The sequence below is a fragment of the Passer montanus genome, unplaced genomic scaffold (genome assembly GCF_014805655.1).
Source record: "Passer montanus isolate IOZ18808 unplaced genomic scaffold, ASM1480565v1 scaffold11, whole genome shotgun sequence".
Classification (NCBI taxonomy): domain Eukaryota; kingdom Metazoa; phylum Chordata; class Aves; order Passeriformes; family Passeridae; genus Passer; species Passer montanus.
In genome coordinates, this window is record NW_024357613.1 from 18,259,356 (window position 1) to 18,278,294 (window position 18,939).

The 18,939-nt window shown below is 37.9% G+C and overlaps 1 protein-coding gene across 1 annotated transcript in view; it reads left to right on the forward strand.

Annotated features, from left to right (window-relative positions):
• Nucleotides 1–18,939, forward strand: part of COL9A1 (collagen type IX alpha 1 chain) — a 62,459-nt gene that overhangs the window by 38,897 nt on the left and 4,623 nt on the right. The window contains exons 29-35 of the mRNA XM_039728355.1: nucleotides 7,007–7,060; nucleotides 7,815–7,886; nucleotides 12,002–12,037; nucleotides 12,140–12,184; nucleotides 14,024–14,056; nucleotides 16,658–16,804; nucleotides 17,952–18,006. Of these exons, the coding sequence (XP_039584289.1) occupies nucleotides 7,007–7,060; nucleotides 7,815–7,886; nucleotides 12,002–12,037; nucleotides 12,140–12,184; nucleotides 14,024–14,056; nucleotides 16,658–16,804; nucleotides 17,952–18,006 (442 nt within the window). The remainder of the gene's footprint in view (nucleotides 1–7,006; nucleotides 7,061–7,814; nucleotides 7,887–12,001; nucleotides 12,038–12,139; nucleotides 12,185–14,023; nucleotides 14,057–16,657; nucleotides 16,805–17,951; nucleotides 18,007–18,939) is intronic.

An 18,939-nucleotide genomic window follows, 5' to 3' on the forward strand; every position in this document is an offset into this window, starting at 1 on the left:
CCTTGCCTTTACTTTATATGTGTTTACAAAGTGCACTCATTTTGGAAAACATGTAAACATTAGAACCAAAGCATAGAAAGAAAACTTTTGGTCAATACAACATGGAGAAAAGAAGTAAATTATTGATTATGAAGTAAGCTTGTATGTGGTCCATCAAGCAGTAAGCTACTTCTCATCTGTAGTTCCCTTAAAGCTGTAAAGAGCCTTGGAGAATAACTGTGTTGGTTCTCATCAGAGAGGAAGCATTAGACTACAGGCAGCATATGACTGGAATAACTTTCTAGTTTTTTTTTTTTTTTGAGGAACACTTTACATCTACACAAAAAAGGAGAACGATGAGGGCTTTTTATTTAGGAAGAACATGGTGTTGAACTATTGAACTTCAGAGAGCTTTGGTCTAAGCTCTCTGGTCAATATTTATTTCCAGGGCAGAATAAAGAATGTTTTCTGTTTCTTCTGCAGCACGTACATGTAGCAGATACATTTGAACTTCAGCTTTTAGGAATCTGCTCTTCTATTTCTAGGGGAAAAAAAAATCTGCTAGTTAAATAATTCTACGTGGCATGATTGTCAAACTTCTAAAACTAGACAATTTGGCAATAAGTTGAGAAAGCAGTTATAATTCAATTGTAATTGTTCTAAAGAGAATTTTTCATATATAATTTTTTTGTTGCTTTCCTCATTTGAAATTTTTTCACAGCTTTAACCCTTGCTTGTTTTAGACCAAAGTTGCACAACCAAATGCTTTCAAAGCCTGAGGAATTTATGGTTACTATTCAGATATTTTTCTTGGCCTATTTCTTCTTATTTTGAATTACCCACTTTATAAGTATCTGCAGTTCTTTGCTTTTTCCTCTCTCCCTTTGCTTAATTTTCTTCTTGCTATAGAAGACTCAGGTAGAAGTCAGAAGGGATTGGACTACTTCTTGGAGAAAGAAAAAACCTTGGTATTTCACAGGATATGGGGAATTGCAGTCCCCTAATATATTGGTTGCACTGCAACAGCCACATCAAATCCTCTTCACTCCCCTATTTCACTTTCCCCTGTTCTTTCCATTGCAACTGTGTGAGACAACATGGCTGGGAGCTACAGGAGGGCCAGAACTCCAGAGGAAAGGACATCTGGGGAAGGTCTGTGGGGGGATAACAAGGCTGACTCCGCTAATAATACCAGCAGGCTGGTATTTGCATTAGGGAAAACCTACATGCCTACATTTGTTATATTTAAAAATCATGGGGCTTTTCAGCTTTTTCTACTTGCAAAAGACATTTTTTGGGAGAAAATTTTTGCCTCAACTAGTGTGTAGTTTTTTGAAAGGTTACACAAGAGAGCACTATCATCAGTGGCTGTGTGGGACAAATAATATTTTTGTACCGTTTGCCAAATAACTTGTAGAGTTCTCTGTCATAAACCATGTTATTTCAGTGTGTTTTATTGTTAAACAGCTGTTGGAATGTAGTTGGAAGATATTGTTACTAAAAAGATTGAAAGTTTGACCCTCTGTGAATCTGTAAACTTTCAGAGTTTCACAGGGCAGATACTAAATATTTGAAAACTAGATTACTAGCTCTAGTTAAAAACTCATGGCAAACTCATGCTTTAGGAGACTTTTTCCTCATCTCTAACCCAGACCCCTAGGAGAAACTTAGTTTAAAAAGTATCATTTTAGTCTATTATTACTTTTCCTTAAAAAAACTTCCACTTGCATCTGGGTGGGTAGGAGAAAAAAAACCCTTTTGCTATTCATGTGTTCAGTAAACTGGAAAAACAACAGGAGCAACGTGAAAATTTTTCATTTTCTTTCTAAATGAAACATATTCTCCACTCCACTCTTGGTTAACCTTATGTTTACTTCACATTGTTCTAACCAATCCAAGTAATTACCAAACTCATTTGTGATTTAAACCTTTCTAAGTCAATCATCATGGCAGGTGGGCCAAGGGAAAGAATTCTCTTTCCAATGTGGGAGTGTCATTCCTAATCAGTGGAATTTAGTCATGCTCCCTAAGCTGCTTAACCATTTTCTTTCATATTTGCTGAGATTTAGTAATCTAATTTAGTTTCTGCAGAAAATACTGACCCCTGCCTCTACTTTTTCATCCCTTGCTTTTCTTCAATTATTTAACCTATAAATTGCTAACATTTTGAGAGCCTGTATTGCACCCTGTGGTTTTGCAAAGAGCCTGTAATATTGAAGTAATCACTTAAAGTTCAATATGTGTCTAGCAAATTGAGCAAACTTGATGTGTATGCAGGCCAGCATTCAGACATGTTGCTTTGTAATTAGGAAATAATACATGTTTTCCCAACATTAACAACACAGACTAAATATCCAGTTGCCTAAGATTTGATACTATAGCCCGTCTGAGAGACTTCTGAGGGGCCCTGGTCAGCTGGGCTGACTTCCTCTCTGGAAGTGCCTCACTGTAAAGAGAAAACCTGGAGAGTACCTTGGATTTACCACTCAAATGTCACACAGCCTAAAGTTAGAGGAGAATGATGTTTTCAGCATCCTAAATTACTTTCAGCTAAATAATTTTCTGGTCTTTAAAGGTATTTCTGTCCTGCCTATGCTGAAATGTAACTTTGGTTATCCTGTGTAGTTTAGTTATAGTAATTAAAATGTAGATTTTCTATCATATTCCTTTTATGTGACTGCAACTGAAATAATGTGTCACTTTCTGTAGCTCTTAATGGTAGGATGAAATGTCCTTGTCTCAGTTTATATGCTATGTTTAGGAATTAGTGGACATGTTCTTTATACATAATTTCAGACATGTTCCACAAGTGGTGTCATAGTTTACATTTAAGGTAGAGCTAAAAGGGTTACTTAGCATTAGAGTGTTTACAGCAGAGTCAGTGGGGCAGGGCACATTTCCATCTTGGCTGGTACTTTTTATCCAGCAAACCTAAGCCTCTAGATGAATGTGACAAAACTTTTTGACCCTGCCCAATTCCACAGCATGATCTGTACAGGGTAGCACTTTTTCTGTCATCCTTGCACACTACATATCCCAGTTAAACTTTATAAGCTCCAAGCCTCTTCCCTTCTCCTGGTATCCACCCTGTCTTCTTAAACAACATGGCTAGGTTCTTGTCTGGTACATCTTTGTTTACCCCTCCACTTCCTCAACTTTCTTTGAATTTTGGGTGTGGTAGACCTCTGGATGTCAGCAGATATCACAGTGTTGCCTTCTCCTAAGCAGTGTAGACAGTAACCTACGTAAAAAAATGGATTTGTTATGGAGCTAGTGTACCAAAGCTGTCCTGGACCTTCAGCTAACACTGTAGTCACAGTCAGAATGAAAGGTCTCTGCCCTCTAGACTTGGCCACAGTACCACTTATGAAGGGAATGACAGCTAGTGGGTTGTTGTTTCTGCCCAAAGCATGGCATTGTTAAGAGGAGGGGACATTTCATGCTACATCTACCTCTTACCATTATCCTGAGCAGTACAATCTAATTATTACTCTGGCAAAGTTGCAAAGTTACATTTAAAATCTCAGAGAAAGTTATTTGTATATTTATTCTTCTATCAAATATTAGTTTATATACTTGGATGCTTTTCAATACTGTATGGAGGGTTAAAGAGTCCTGGTGATGCTTCTGTGGATAAATCCTTACACTTAAATAAGTATTTCCCCTGAGATCTTGCATGAGAAAAATGTGATAAGTTTAAGTCTCATAAGAGTTTAGTTGATAAATGGGTTACATTTTGAAAAAAAATTTTGAATATGAAGTTTGAAAAATCCAAAATATACTTTGTTTATTCTTTATTCTGCACAGAATTAATTCTATTTGGCAGTCGTGTGACATATATTTAATAATATATAACAAATGACTTATAATTAATGACAAATTTTTTAAGTAACAACTTTTAAGTAAAGGGTTATTACAGTATATGCTGTGGATTACATCTCAAGTGATTCTAACTATTGTTTCAATTATCTGGGCAACCAAGTGTGATGCCAATTACCTGGAATGTATTCTCATTCTTATTATTGTTCCACTCAATTGATGAACAGGAAACCAATAAGCCAGTGAAACTCTCTTAGCATGAGATTGCATTCTGTAACTGTTTGTTTGTGAAAATTCTACAAAAGGATCAAGTCTTCAAAATTCAGTGAGGGTGAAAACCATCCCAGAGAGCTTAAGGGAAGCTCAGCTGTAAATACTGTAAGGTCTTCTTATGTATGTTACATTAAAAGGATGAATATAATGGATCTGTGAGAAAGACATTAAATCTTTAAACTTATTGAGTGGTTCAGCCATTGTGCCTTAAAACAAAGGGAAGGTAATTTTTGTGGTAACCATGGTCTAGCACAGGAGCTGTGGAAGGGCTGCATCTGGTGGTGTTCTGATTGCAGTGCTGTGCCACCATTTCACACTTAGCATTTTGCATGTGCCTTTTCCTAGAGGCATGGAATGTTCACCAGCATGGGTGCAAGCTGCTCTGTCTCAGCTCTCTCCAAACTAGAGCAGCTTCTTTCCCTCCTTAAACATATCATCTCTAGGAAAAGCATGGATTCTGAAGTGTGTCAAAAGTGCATAAAGCCATACAGATTCTGGTAGTCTTTTTGCTAAAGCCAGTGCAGCATGCCTGATGGTTTGTGGGTGGCCTGAAGCCATGCACTGTTGTACAGAGGGCTGCTGTATGGGAAAGGTAGGCTGAGGACGTGGCCAAACTGCCTTCTGCTCTAATTCCTGCCTGTAGTGACTTACAGCACAGAGGGACATTTCATCTGGCCGAGAGCAGATGTCAACACCTGAACCAGCTGATACAGAAACCCTCCTATAGACTGTGGGGAAAATGTAGGTGCTTCTAGGACATGACTTACGTTGCATTTTAAATGTTTGTGTAAGGGCATTTCAGGATGCCTTTTTTGTTTTTTCTTCAGAACTATGAGTAAGCAGCTTACTGTATAACCTATCCTAGGGACATTTCAGTCTGGTATAACTTGGAGGAAGCATTGCAGTGTTTCTAGTTATGCCAGGGATAGGATTCCTCATTCTTTGGGTTCCAGTTACTCTCTTACTTGCTAAAACACCGCTGCAGATCTTGCAGCGGTGGCCCATTGTTTGAAATAATCTGTTCTTACAGACATAATGTCAATGTTTACAAAGAAATACTATGCATTTGTATTCTGGTCTTCTGTAAAGACCTCCTTCTTTGCCTCCTTAGAAAAGAACTGTGTTTGACAAACTGCCAGTGCTGTGCATTTGACAAAAGATTTTTTCCGCATTTGAAATGAAATGAAAGTTTTTCCTTGAATTTTGTGTGACCAGCAAAACTTTTGATGTGCTTAAGAGGTTAATATTAATTAATTAAAATTAACTCTTAGGTTAATAAACCTGAAAAAAGATTTTTAACTCTCTGAAGATTATACTGTTTTTGTTTCACCTCTGTGTAGCAATGACTGTTATTGGTCATGAATGACTGATATGGGTTTCATGAAAAGGATATGAGAAACAAGATTCTGATGTTGATCATAATTTTAGTCTGCATCTTTCCTGCTATATCAGAAATATAGCAGCATTCCAGGTCAGAGATGTAGTTCAGAATTTTGTGATTAAATAAAGTTTTAATGCACATTCTGGGTTGTAAGATGAACGTGAGTTAGAAAACACTTTTCCTTTCTCTCTTTTTTTTTTAACGTAAAGAAGCTTCTAGAAATTATGCAAAGTGCTTTAAAGTAATAGGTATTTGAACACCATAGGATATTTTGAAGGCAATTAATTGAAAAGTCTCTTTATGTTTGGTTCTATGATCTCTCCAGGGTACCTAATTATTTCTTGAATTGTAGAATTGGCTTTCCTAAACTTGTGTGAGAAGTTGTCATTGCACTTATGACCTAGTGTAAAAGGCCATGTCTGCCATCTCCTTTTATTTAGTATGCCACAACATTTCACACTATTGTTCTTGCTATGAAACCCCCCGTATTTAAAATTATCCATTGCACACAGCACTAGAATACTAAGATCTGCTTTAATCTAAAATTGTCTATGTCATTGTATAATAGTTTGTCAACTTGAATAACTAATAGCTTAAATTCTTGACATTTTATGATCTTAAATGTTGTATCTTTCTTTTATTGCAAATAGTGCTTACATAGTCACACTTTGAATTTAAGAAGAGTTTCATGAGACCTAAGCTTGTGTTGGGAAACTGAATTTATCTGTCCAGGGATATGTCTGTACATGTGAGAATAAAGGTATAAAATTGAGCTGTTCTGAAAAATCTAATTATAAGAGACTAAATCTTTTGAGAAAGGTACTTTAGTTCGAAAATTGTGTAAAATATTTGCAAGTTTGGCTCAATGTCAGATTTACCCAGAGTGTGTATTCAAGTGACTGCAATAAGAAATGGAGTTGTAACACTAACGTGAATTTGATGATCTGAATGGATAAACATGTCTGAAGTGAAGATGTAATAGATGCAGTAAAGCACATATTTATGCTTGTCACTGTAATAAACGGTGACTGACTTTTAAAAGTTACCTCTCCCTATAACACTCTAGACTTTTTTTAAACCTGAATGAGTTTGTTAAGCATTACTTCATCACTTTTCACATTTGTGCATTAGGGATAAAGTGCTTTAAATATGTAGCATATAGGAGCTCAGGTGATGAAACTAAGCAGAAACCTAAAGTTAAGTATGTCTGCCAGAGTGGTCATAATGAAATGATTGTGTTTGTGACAAGTAACTCTCTGGTGTGATCCCATGAAGGAAACTTCATTTTGCTTAATCACTCAGCAAAATTATTTACTTGAGTCATTTAATGCCAAATAAAGGTTATATGCCATGTTTAATTAAAAATGTTTACTCAGAAAGTTTCACTGGTTTTAATGCATATGGTATTTTTGCACTGTGAAAAAGAAGTTTCAATTAAACTCAACAGCTAAGTAGTGTAAATCACTTAATATTAAGAAAAAAAAATAATACTTTATTCCCAGATTACAAGAAGAATTCCAGGAAATAATGTTGTCCCTCTATTTTTGCTTCCAGGGTAGCAGAGGGGAGACAGGTCCTGCAGGTCCTCCAGGTTTACCAGGGAAGTTGGTAAGCAGTTTATTTCTATATTCAGTACTCATGTTTACTTTCAAGGACCCTATAGTATCATCTGAACTACACTTACTCATTTATCCATGCAGGGAACCGAAAATAACATTGAAATGAGTGGTGGTTCAGTTTCTTTTTCAGTCCTCTGTGACTGTGCTAATATTAGAAAATGCTGTTTTAAATTACATGGAGATGTGTGTGACTTTTTTCTTCTACTTGATAAACCCATAAATCCTATGACATGCAAAGCTGAGCGGCACACTCCTGTGTGGGCTCCTGGGAACAGGAGCAGTGAGAGACAGGCTTTCTGCTAACAGCTACGTGAAACTAATGAATGGAGCACGTTATGAATGCCACCTTTTACCAGAGCTCCAGCAGTATTTACACAGAATCAGTCAGAAGCATAGCTGGGGAGGTCTTGGCTGAAAGAGCCTACTGTTACAGAGGAATGTGCAAATCACAGAGTGCAAGATCTTGGGAAGGATTTTTAAGAGAACCAGTCTGTCGTTGAGGGACTGGAGGGTAGAAAACCCTGTAAGTCATTTCTGTTGTGATTGTCAGCAATAAATTCATAATAAGATTCTGTTTAAAGTGCTGTACTTTGGATCAGCTCAATTTGCATCAGATAATCCTCTTTCATCAAGCTAAGTCTGTTCTGGAATAAGGTTTTGCCCTATCTGCTTCAGGGTATGACCCTTGGTTGTTCATTCTAAACAAAATTGGCTAAGTTTACATCCTTGACTTATTTTCACAGGGTCCCCAGGGTAGTATTGGACTTCCTGGACTGCCTGGTCCTCCAGGCCTTCCTGGTGGTAAAGGTGACCGGGTAAGAAATGCACTTGTACATGCAGTTTGGTGTCAGGAGTAAACACAACAAGTTGAGCACTGTTTTCAGTTTTTCCATGAATTAATATCTGTTTTCTTGTTGTGTATGTAGATATTTAACTGCTTTAAAATGGTGCTCTCTGTGCCCATTAACTACTTGTAGCTCATAGACGTGTAAAGGAAAAGTCTTGACAGTGCTGCTTAGGGGACTGAAATAAGATTACTGGTATATAAATTATTTTGGTTTTTAAAATTTGAATAATTTAAAGACCTAAATTGTGCTGCAACTCATTGACACAGCCAGATATGAAATGGTCAGTCAGGATCTGTGGTCACTATAGAGCTTTGCAACTTCAACTCTCACCAACAGTAGTAGTGATGCCTGTTATATATCTTAGGGCCTCCTATGGAAATGCACATGGTAATGCAACAATTGAGACACCTATGCATGCATGCAGGATTACAGGATAACTCCTTCAAGTATTTTGTTGAGAGGGAAGGATTGGGCCCAGGGCCCAAAAACTGCAGAATATAACTTGCTTTGCTCAATATTTGTTAGTGAAGACATTACATAAAGCCGGAGATGTTTCTTATCTTCTCTTGGCTATAGGAGACTGCAAAGGATGGAATTCACTTGCCTAACTTCTGACATCTTCGATATAAAAATATTAAGTTCTCTACTGTGTCTTCCTTACTTGGGGCAGGTCTACATCAGTATTGAATGAATTACACTTGTGAAGTGCCTCTTACATCCTCCTGACAACCAGGGGACTGTTGGACTGTTAGTCAGATGTGGGTATAACTGCTGTAGAATGGCAGAGGAGACCTGCCCTTGGTATGCTCCCAGTGTACATCATAGGGTTTCTGGATAGGGTTTGCTGTTGTCTTTGGCAGCTTAAAAAAAAAAAAAAAAAAGCTATTCAGGTACTTAAAAGCAATCTTCTAAGTCTTTGATGTTGCTGAGGACTAGGGTTTGCTGTTGTCTTCGGCAGCTTAAAAAAAAAAAACAACAAACTATTCAGGTACTTAAAAGCAATCTTCTAAGTCTTTGATGTTGCTGAGGTATTTCTTTCATATTTGTTTGGTTTTCTTTTAATGCTGAGATCAGGACATGTTTCTAGTCAAATGTAAGTATTGTCATAAAGCAATCTCTTTATATTAGATTGGTAATGATTCATATTTTAGACTTCTCCAGAGGGAGATTGAAGGTATTGAGGAAGTAAAGGTAGAAGGAAAATACCTAATGTTTGTTACAGTGCTAACCTCTCTCCAAGGGTGCTTGATTTTCCTCTTTTGCCATATAAACCATCTGGATCTCTGAGGTAAAAAGTAGAATATTGATGCTATAAACAGAGCTAGAGAGATCCAGGCGACAGGCAGGAAGTTTCTGAGTATCTAACTGGCAGATGACAGTAACTTATGCCTGGACCTTTTTTAAAAACCTGAGGTCAATTTAATGCTCCATCAAATACTTTAAAGTCCAAAGTGCTATTCTAGGAATTATTTCATCCTATGATTGCTTTTTAGCTCTCCACTTATATCCTTGACTCATACTCTATTTTCCAGTAGCATGGAGGTTTAGTGAATTTTCTGGGGCATGTTTAGCATGGCTGCAGCCTTGCCAGCAGCACTGACTTGCTGTATCTTTTCCAAGTCTCAAGCCTGGAGAGCATTGTGCTACTCTATCCTTCCTCTTCTCTTCAGCTTTTGCAACTGCATCAGTGTTACACAAACAACCTTGTCAGGTGGGAAATAGGCACCTCTGTAGCCTGTTAACCCCAGTCTTTGTGTCAGCCCATTCTAGGAGTAAGTTCTAGGCTGAAGTAACCTTTTTTCACTTTCTGATTTCAAAACTTCATGGTTTTGTACACAGGAATCCTATAAAGCTCTACTGTGTAGCTGTGTCTGCATGGTAAGAGTTGATGTAAATAGCAGCCAGAAGCCAGTAGAATTCATGAATTTGATATATCAGTAGTCATTCTTGATCCCAAAGCTGTTAAATATTGTGTACTGTCTGTTGGCATCTTTTCTTGTGCAGGTGATGACCACTTAAAGAATAAATCACTGCCAAAGATGCCACCAGAATTATTTCTACTGAAGTAATAGGTAAAAGTGAGAGCTGACAAAATTTGATGTATATAATAATGATTGAATGTTACAAGTGTAATATCACCTACTAATGGCAGGATCGGTGTTCCTGTTTCCAAGCCCACATGCCAATCCCCACCATGTCACCCTGTGCCTGGGTGGGTTATCAGCTTGGAAAAGGAGGTCACAGCCTAGGCCTTTGCCTCCTTTGGAGCCTGGACCAGACTGCCACTAGCTTGGGCATGGAGCTGTGTGCATCAGGCACACAGCTGACGTAGGCTAGCAGAGAGAGCAGTACAGAGCAGAACAAGAGCAATGGCTTAGGCTTCAGTGGATCTTACAGGGTGGTTGTGCCCATGCAGCACCCATAATGGCCCAGCCCCAGCATTCACCACTTAGGCTGCTTCTGAGTCACGTATTTTGGATTGGTTTCATACGCTCGGGTTCTATTTTAGTCAGTTAAACAGCACCAAGCTAAGTGCCAGACCTTGGCACTGCAACATGATCCTTTGAGCTGCTAAGTAGTTAAAGAAGCCCCTGGTACGGTTTTGGATCATGCTGTCAGGCAGTTTTCCAAAGAGTTCTTGAGTATTATTTGAGAGGGATTTTTGCAAAATAGATAGGCAGTATGTCAATAAAAGTGAGAATTTTCGTAGTTTCACATCTTGCCTTACTTCCCCCATTGCAATTTTTGGAGTCAATGTAGAATTGATTCCAGTAGTTTCAGTTGTGATTTTTATATTTGCTTATACAAACATTGCAGGACAGGCTTACAAAAGCAATCGATTCTTCTATGTCAGCTTTATCTTTTGGCAGTTTTATTGCTATAAAGAAGAGTAAGGGGAGAAAAAGAACCCCCAGAATAATGTTAGGTTGGAAACCTAATGTCTTTTTGTGTAATTGGGAAACCTTAACAAGGCACAATTCAACAAAATAGTTTCAGTCTTGTTTGACAAAGTTGGAATGTTAAATGGTTCTGTCATTTATACTGCTTAGCTTTGTGGATAATTTAATATTAACTCTTCATCTTCTAGAACATGAGAACATGTCAGAATTCATTAAATTCTGTAAAAGCTGTAAAAGCTACACCAGTCTGTGTGCCTATATCTTATGTGGATTAAATGGATCTCTGAAATGGGAGAGAAACTGCTGCATCTCTGTCTGTTTGACAAAAAACAGGATTATCATGCACAGTTACAGTTCATTTGGAATGCATATCCTTGAGCATGCACAGACTGGAAAGAATATGAAAAGGATGGTGTGACTGGTTTTCTAACAGAATACAAATAAATTATATACTGCTCTAAAAACATAGTAGTTTTGCTCTAGATAAAAATTGCATATGTTGAAATTAATTGGGTCATTAATTTATTTCTCTTTTTTTCCTGCCTGTCCACATGGGTATGTTTTGTTAGAGGATTCTAATATGAAACATAATCTAATTTCTTTTTAAAAAGGATTATTAACTTTAAGATACAAACCCTTCAGCGTGGACTACAGTAATCATAATTCTAGACACAGGTTTGCTAAAAGACATTGAGAATTAAACAGCATGCAGGACAAGATTGTGACTGTACTTGTGGATGTCTCTCTGCTTTTCCCACACTAGCAGGGCTAGAATAGCCTACAGCAATATGGAATATATAATGGTGCTAGAAAGTGAAACACTTACTGGATTTATTTACTTGTAGCTTCTAAGCAATTCTCAGAGCAGACCTGTAGCAACTGCAAGAGCATTTGTCATGTGAAGGGGAGATGTACCATTGGACAGTCAGAATCTGTACTGTACATTGTGGTAGAGGATTATATGTTCCATACTCATATTGCCTTCACTCTCTCACATAACTTACATAGAAAGATTTAAGTGCTTTCATTGTAATTATTAAAAATTTGCAGCTTTAAAGATCTCTTGCATTAATGTGAAATTTAGGATCAAATAACATTTAGTGTGCTTTTAGAATCTGAACTTTGAAATTCTGAAGATTTCTTCTCTTTTTATTTTTAATCTTTTTATTCTTAACCTTTTAGGGTTCGGTTGGTGAACCAGGACCTAAGGGTGAACAAGTAAGTAATGTTAGAGATCATGGGACTTGAAAATCACAGTACTAAATGTTACATAATGTTGACTAAATCTGAAGGCTGATAGTATGTCTTTCTCTGATATAGGGTGCACCTGGAGCAGAAGGAGATGGAGGAGAAAAGGGTGACTTAGTAAGGCACTTTTTTCACTTTACCTGATCTAATACTACGTTGTTGTTTTAAATTAAAAATATAAAGTATTGTTGGAGTGCTTCAAGCATTATGTTTTCATAATTGAAAGGCACACTTCGGTTTTATACCAACTGGCCTTTGCAGAGCACAGCAGTTCTGTTTGCTTATTTCTATATTCCTGGTGTTTGGAAAGCACTGAAATATACAGGTTTGCTTAGTACTGTACCATACAGTACAGACTGCCTTGAAGAAAAAGGGACGTGTCTCTGTTCGTATGTAGATACACATATATATATATAGAAGAGTGTTTATATGTAAAAGTATATATATACATGCATACACAAGCACATAAATTCTTGTTGTTTGATGCAGTGAGGATGAGCAAGTGTATGTAGATACACACACATATATATATATATATATATATGAGTGTTTATATGTAAAAGTATATATATATACGTGCATACACAAGCACATAAATTCTTGTTGTTTGATGCAGTGAGGATGAGCAAGTAGTTTAATTCAGGTGAAAGAGAGTTAATAAATATCCTTAATGACTCACACTTAAAGGAAATATTTTGTATTGACTTTCTCTTTGGAAATATGATTTGCAACTAATAGAGGAAAAATGGACTGGGAAGAGGCTGTGGCACCATGATATTATATCTATCTATCTATCTATCTATCTATCTAATCTGCTGCAGAAGTATGGCATGTTGTGAATTGACATTGGTAATGCCTGGGTCAAGTGTCCTTGGGTAAAGAGGATTTGTTTCTCTGCCAAAAGAGAAACCTTCTGGTCCAGTGGCTCCCATGAGGCCTCATCCAGCAAAGCCAGAACTAATCTTTCTAAAGGAAGTAAACTGATCCTTATTCAAAGAATGGTAGCCAGGTTGTATTCTGGAAATTAGTGTACTTTTCCCACAGGCTGCAATTTTGAAAGACTTAGTGAGCTAGATGTCCAGTAACTGAGCATTATGATCACTCTACAGATTCCCAGGAAGCAATATTATGTGTTGTTTAAGTGTGCTGCCAGCTAGTCTGGTTTTAAATGGATAACAATTATTTCTATTTCAATTATGGCATATTCATTAACAGACAGGCCTTTGGCTGGAAACCAGTTATATCACCGATGACATTTAGGAACTGGGAAAGTGCAGTTTACAGAAATTACTCAAAGTTTCTTTAGTGTTGTCATGCTAATCTATTTCACAGGTAATTAAAAGATTTTGACAGTTGTTTTTTTTTTAAGTTGAGAGGAAGACCTAAAAATTACTGAATAGTGGGGTTGCTATTCTCAATGAGTTGATTGAGAGATTTTGGTATTGTTGAAACCAGGAGAAAGATTGCTGGAAATAGGAACTTGTAGGGGTTTGGTTTCTTCACAGAACTTCAGGTAATTTCTGTTGCAGTTTTTTCAGCACCAACACAGCACCAATATCCATAGTTCTGTCACTTTGTAGAAACTAGAAAATCCTGGTTAAAAAAATGCTTCTTCTAAAGTTTTCCAAGAAATCCATCTAAGACTGTCCTCTGGTGTAGCTGTGTTTGAGGGGTTAGAGCCACATGTTTAATTCCAAGAGAAGCAATACAAAAGCAATTATAACAAACATGCTTTCTCACCTGAACCTTACAGAAAAGTTTTTGAGAGTTGTACGAAACCCACTCAAAAGAAAAGTTTTATTCTCAAAGGAATTGTAATTATTTGTGGGACAATTTTGCATAAATCAAATATTTGAAATTTCTTTTTATATTCAAAAAACATTGTGTCACATTTACTGCATTTGTAATGCCTGTGATAAGGAGACTCTCCTCTAATATCGTTTGTCTTCTTTTTAGGGTGACATGGGATTACCAGGAGCAAAGGGAGCTGTAAGTATAATGAATAGCATTGTTACAGAAATACAGAGATCTAGCAGATCATATAGATGGTTTTCTGATTTAAGAAAAGAATGCAGATAACAAGCTGACCTCTTTGTCGCAGTTAAATGGAATGTGTTTTAGCAGCTTTTCTTCTGTTTAAATTTTGAATACAGTTAATATTAAAATGAATTAGCTTTGAAAAGGAGTTAGTTTCCTGGATTCTAACTCTATAAAAGAGAGGCATCATTCAGCAGCAGTTTTCTGGCCAACAAAGTTTTGGTTTTTTTTCAAGGAAATGAAGGCACCCTTTGTACAGTAGGTGTTGGATAGAAAGGAGGCTCAGTGCAGTGGCTGTGTGCCACTGTTAAAAAGCTGGCAGCAGGATTGTGGTGTCTGTGATGCTAGAAGTATTTATGGCCCAACTTCCTTTATTTTATTTTTATTGTGTTTTTATCTTATTTTTATTTGTTTTATTTTATTTAACTGCAAAATGATAACTTTGATGTGGAAGGTGAGTGGGATCTTGTATGTCACAAAAAATTAGCTGGAGAGCTGAATTGATTATTTTATTTCAGGATCACTGAAGAGTTGGATTGTTACAGCATCTGACAGTATGAGCTGTGATACTAAAATACCAATAGTTCTCCCTATAGGGAGTTGAGGCTGAGCACAACAAAAAATCCTGTGCTTGTGTTATTAGTATTCTGGGTAACTTTTGGGCTAAGCAACTGCAAGATAAAAAGTATTTACTTGATTTAGATCCTACAAGAAAGACATGAGGAAGAAATATATTAGAAGAGAAAGCCATAATTTTATCCACCTAAATTTTTCAAATCCTCTTGTCTTGATGAGAGCCTACAGTGCTTGTATCTCAGTGAGTGGTCTCACAAGAATGAATAATCTGTCTGGGAACCTGATATCTCACCAGGCTGGGGAAGAAAGGAATGATGGCTTCTCAGTTGCATAGTCCATAAAAGCAATTTTTCTGTCTCCTTAATGTATCTATCAAAGAATGTTCTTTGGGTTTCATTATGATAGGGGCAGAGCCATTGGCTGTCTGGGATGCAGCACAGCTGGAACCAAAACGGTCTCACTTTATGGATTTAACAGAGACCACAGCTGAGTAATTTGTTCTTTAGATACTCTTTCAGAGGGTGTTACTCTCTCTTTTTTTTTTTTTTCCAAGTAGATTTGGGAAGTTGTGGGTATGTAGGATTTTTTTTTTCCTGCTCGTTTTGGGTTCTTAAGGTGGATTTTTTTCTTCTTTTGTGCCATATTTTTCTTTGTTATTACTACTATTGGTTATTAGGTGTAAATTAACTTGTATTGGGAGCGACTGTGGTGGTTTGACCTTGACTGGATATCAGGTGTGCACCAAAACCATACTGTCACTCCCTTCCTCAAAACTGGCCAAGGAAGAGAAAATACAACAAAATGCTCATGGGGCCAGGGAGAGATCCCTCACCTGTTACAGTCATGGCCAAAACAGACTTGGGCAAACTGATTTATTACCAATCAGAGTCAGAGCAGGATAATGGGAAGTGAAACAGAAGGGAAGTACCTCCTCCCCTTCCTTCTGCACTGACCTCAGTGTCTTCAGAGCTGTCCATTTCACATTTTCACACCCTACTCTTCTCTGGCTGCAGTTATTTCTGGACAATAATTTTTTCCTCCTTAAATATGTTATCCCAGAGGCTTTATTAACATCACTGATTGGCTTGGCATTGGCTAGTAGGTCTGTTTCAGAGCTGGCTCGTGTTGGCTCTGCTGGGTATGGGGGAAGCTTTTGGCAGCTTCTTGGAGAAACCACACCTGTAGACCCCTGCTACCAGGACATTGCTGCTCAAACCCAATACAATAATTCAGAGGTGCCTGATGAAGTAGGTCACCCTCTGCATGATATTTAATAACTCTTAGTAAAATTACTGGAGCAGAAGCTATAGCTTTATTTACTCAGTGTACTGAAGTGGACATGTTGACATAGTCACATCAATCCTTTCATTCCCCAGGGTCAGGAATAGCTTTCTACCCTTTCCCTGAGTGAAATAAGGCAGCACTGCATCTGTTCAAGGCAGTTTGTCAATGTCAATTGCTGGGAGGATGTTCCTTCCTCTCTGCCAGCAAACTCCAGTGTAAGCACTAGAACTAGCTCTGGCAGAGTAAACAAAGCAAAAATGTGTGTTCCCAAACAGCCTGGGGCTACACAGTAGAGGCTCACACCATGATACTCTCTAGAGAAGAACATGAAAGGCATTTGGATCAAGAAGGGAGCTGGAGTTTTCATACCCTAAGCAGCACTTAATGTCTAGAAATGTTCCATGTTGACATATACAAGGGCAGAAAGCCATCTTGAGCATGTTTGATTTACCTGTGTTACTCTCTGATTTACCTGTTTTGACAGAAGAAATTATTATTCCACTTCTCCCCTGTAAGAGTACAGACCTCTTAAAAATCATGCAACTACTGACACCAGTTGCTTACTATTGAACATCTGCATTTCAGCAATCATTTCTTTGCATTTGTGAATAGCTCCTGTCACCATTTTGATATGTCAGAATGAGTCTATCACTAGTACAGCAGTCTGTTGAAATTCCTCTCTTTCTTTGACAGGTTGGTAATCCCGGAGACACCGGTTCCCGTGGGCCTGAGGGGAGTCGGGGACTGCCTGGCATGGAAGGGCCACGTGGCTCGCCTGGACCACGAGGCTTGCAGGGTGAGCAGGGTGCCCCAGGCCTGCCTGGCAGCGAAGGTCCAGCTGTAAGTACTGTTTTCATGAAATTGGTATCTTTTGAGCCTTTATCTCTCACTCACGCCACTCCTTGTTTTGCATGTGCACGTGCCAGACTGAAGTGCCAAGCAGTCTGAAGTACAGTGTGCCTCTCATCAGACACAGGTGTACACCAGAGCAATCCTGGGTTGTACATAGCTACATCCTTGGGGCCCCAGCTTTCACTTCAGCTCTTTTCTTATGCCCACCTCACCCCTGTAGTGTGCATGAAACCAAACTGTGTTTGATACAAAGGAGCATCACTCAGACTTTACCTTGCTAGTTAAGCTGACATCAGCTGGAATAGTTACACTTGCAGGAGCTGGAACACCTTTAGTGAGTCATGGATTATTTTTGGTTGGGATTAAATTCCTTCATAGTGGTTTGTATGGGGTTATATTTTGGATTTGTACTGAAAATAATCTTTGTAGCGCACTGATGGAAGCAGGGAAAAGGGTAATGGTTTCAAAGTGAAAGAGCATAGTTTTAGATTAGATAGTGGGAGGAAATTCTTCACTGCAAGATTAGAGAGGTACTAATAGGTCACCCAGAGAAGCTGTGGATGCTCCATCCAGGAAGAGTTCAGGGCCAGGTTAAAAGGGGCCCTGAGAAGGGGAGTTGGAATTAGATGGTTTCAAAGGTCCCTTTCAACCCAAGCTATTCTGTGATGTTTCAGTTACTCATGAACACTGCATAGAATCAAAGCCTCTCCTTCTCCTTATATTGTGTACTCAGGAAGTAGGTTGGAGGTGCACAAAAAATTGGAGGGGGGCACAGCTGGGAGAGCTGACTATAATTGGCCAAAGGGATATCCCATGGCATGTGGCATCACACTCAGCCATGTAACCAGGGAAAACTTGTGAGGGTGGTAAGCAACTGCTTTCATTTGTATCACTTGCATTATCATTGTCTTCTTTGTATTTTATTTTCTTCTTCCTCTTCCCCTTTTTCCTACCCCTTCCTCTACTTCTTACTTTCCATTTATTAAACTTCTTTTTATTTCCCTGTTCCATGGGTATGGCAGCTGGAGTTAAAGTGTGACAACTCCTTATTGGCAGCATTTTTTTGAATAGGCACACTCATAAAATGTAAGTGTGACAGCAACTGTTTTATTAAAATACTCTTTTTTAATCCTAGGGAAAAGAACCAAGCGATCAGCACATTAAGCAGGTGTGCATGAGAGTCATGCAAGGTAAATAGGCTAAAAAGTATTTGATGTTTCTTGTGCATTTAAATTGGAATCACCTATTTCTGTGGAGGCAACCAAGATTTTCCCCATGCTTACCCAGAAAAAGTTGCATGGCCTCAGCAGGAGACCTGGTGGAAAACCTTTCCACACACAAAGGTAGACACAGTGTGAGGAAGTCCCTTACTTATATATATTTTGTAGCCTCATGGAACTGCCTGTTGATTCCACACTACTGCCGTGGTAAGCAGGCCATAGACCAGAGCAGCTGTGTGAAATAAATACATTTTGTATTCAAATTACTTGCTGTGTTTACATACATAAAAGTACCAGCTTCACTGAAATCTTTTTAGCCTTTTGTGTTTACTATTAGATTTCAGCAAAAAAACGGTGCAAAATAGGTGAAAAGAAGAGGAATATAGAGAGAGGTTTCTGGAGATAACATACCTTAAAATTAAAGCAATACAGAAGTACTCTAACTTTAATTTGCTGAGTTCTTGGCACACACAGAAATGTCAAGCTTTTCTAATATGATTGGGTGCATGGAATTTACTGAGTTGAGAAATTTATCCTGCCCTGTAAACACAAAAATTTTTCACTACTTGCTATTGAAGATGTCTTTGGGGTTATTATGCCTCTGTAATGTTAAGGGTTTCCAGAATTAATTTGCTGTTCATGTTTTAAAAATTTTCAGTAGTTGTCACTGTTCTTGATAATGCCTAACAGGGTATTTAAAAAAAACCAAACCTCTATATATAGGATAAATATCTTCTATAATAAGATAATACCTTACGTGTAATAAACTTTGTAAATAGCAAAGTAAAAAAGGAAGGTGCTGTAGTGTAATCTGTCAGTTCCTGTCGCAGTGAACATACATTCTTCTTCAGTGATCATGGACGTCTCTTCATTCTTGTTCACTTACTCCATAACTTTCTCCTC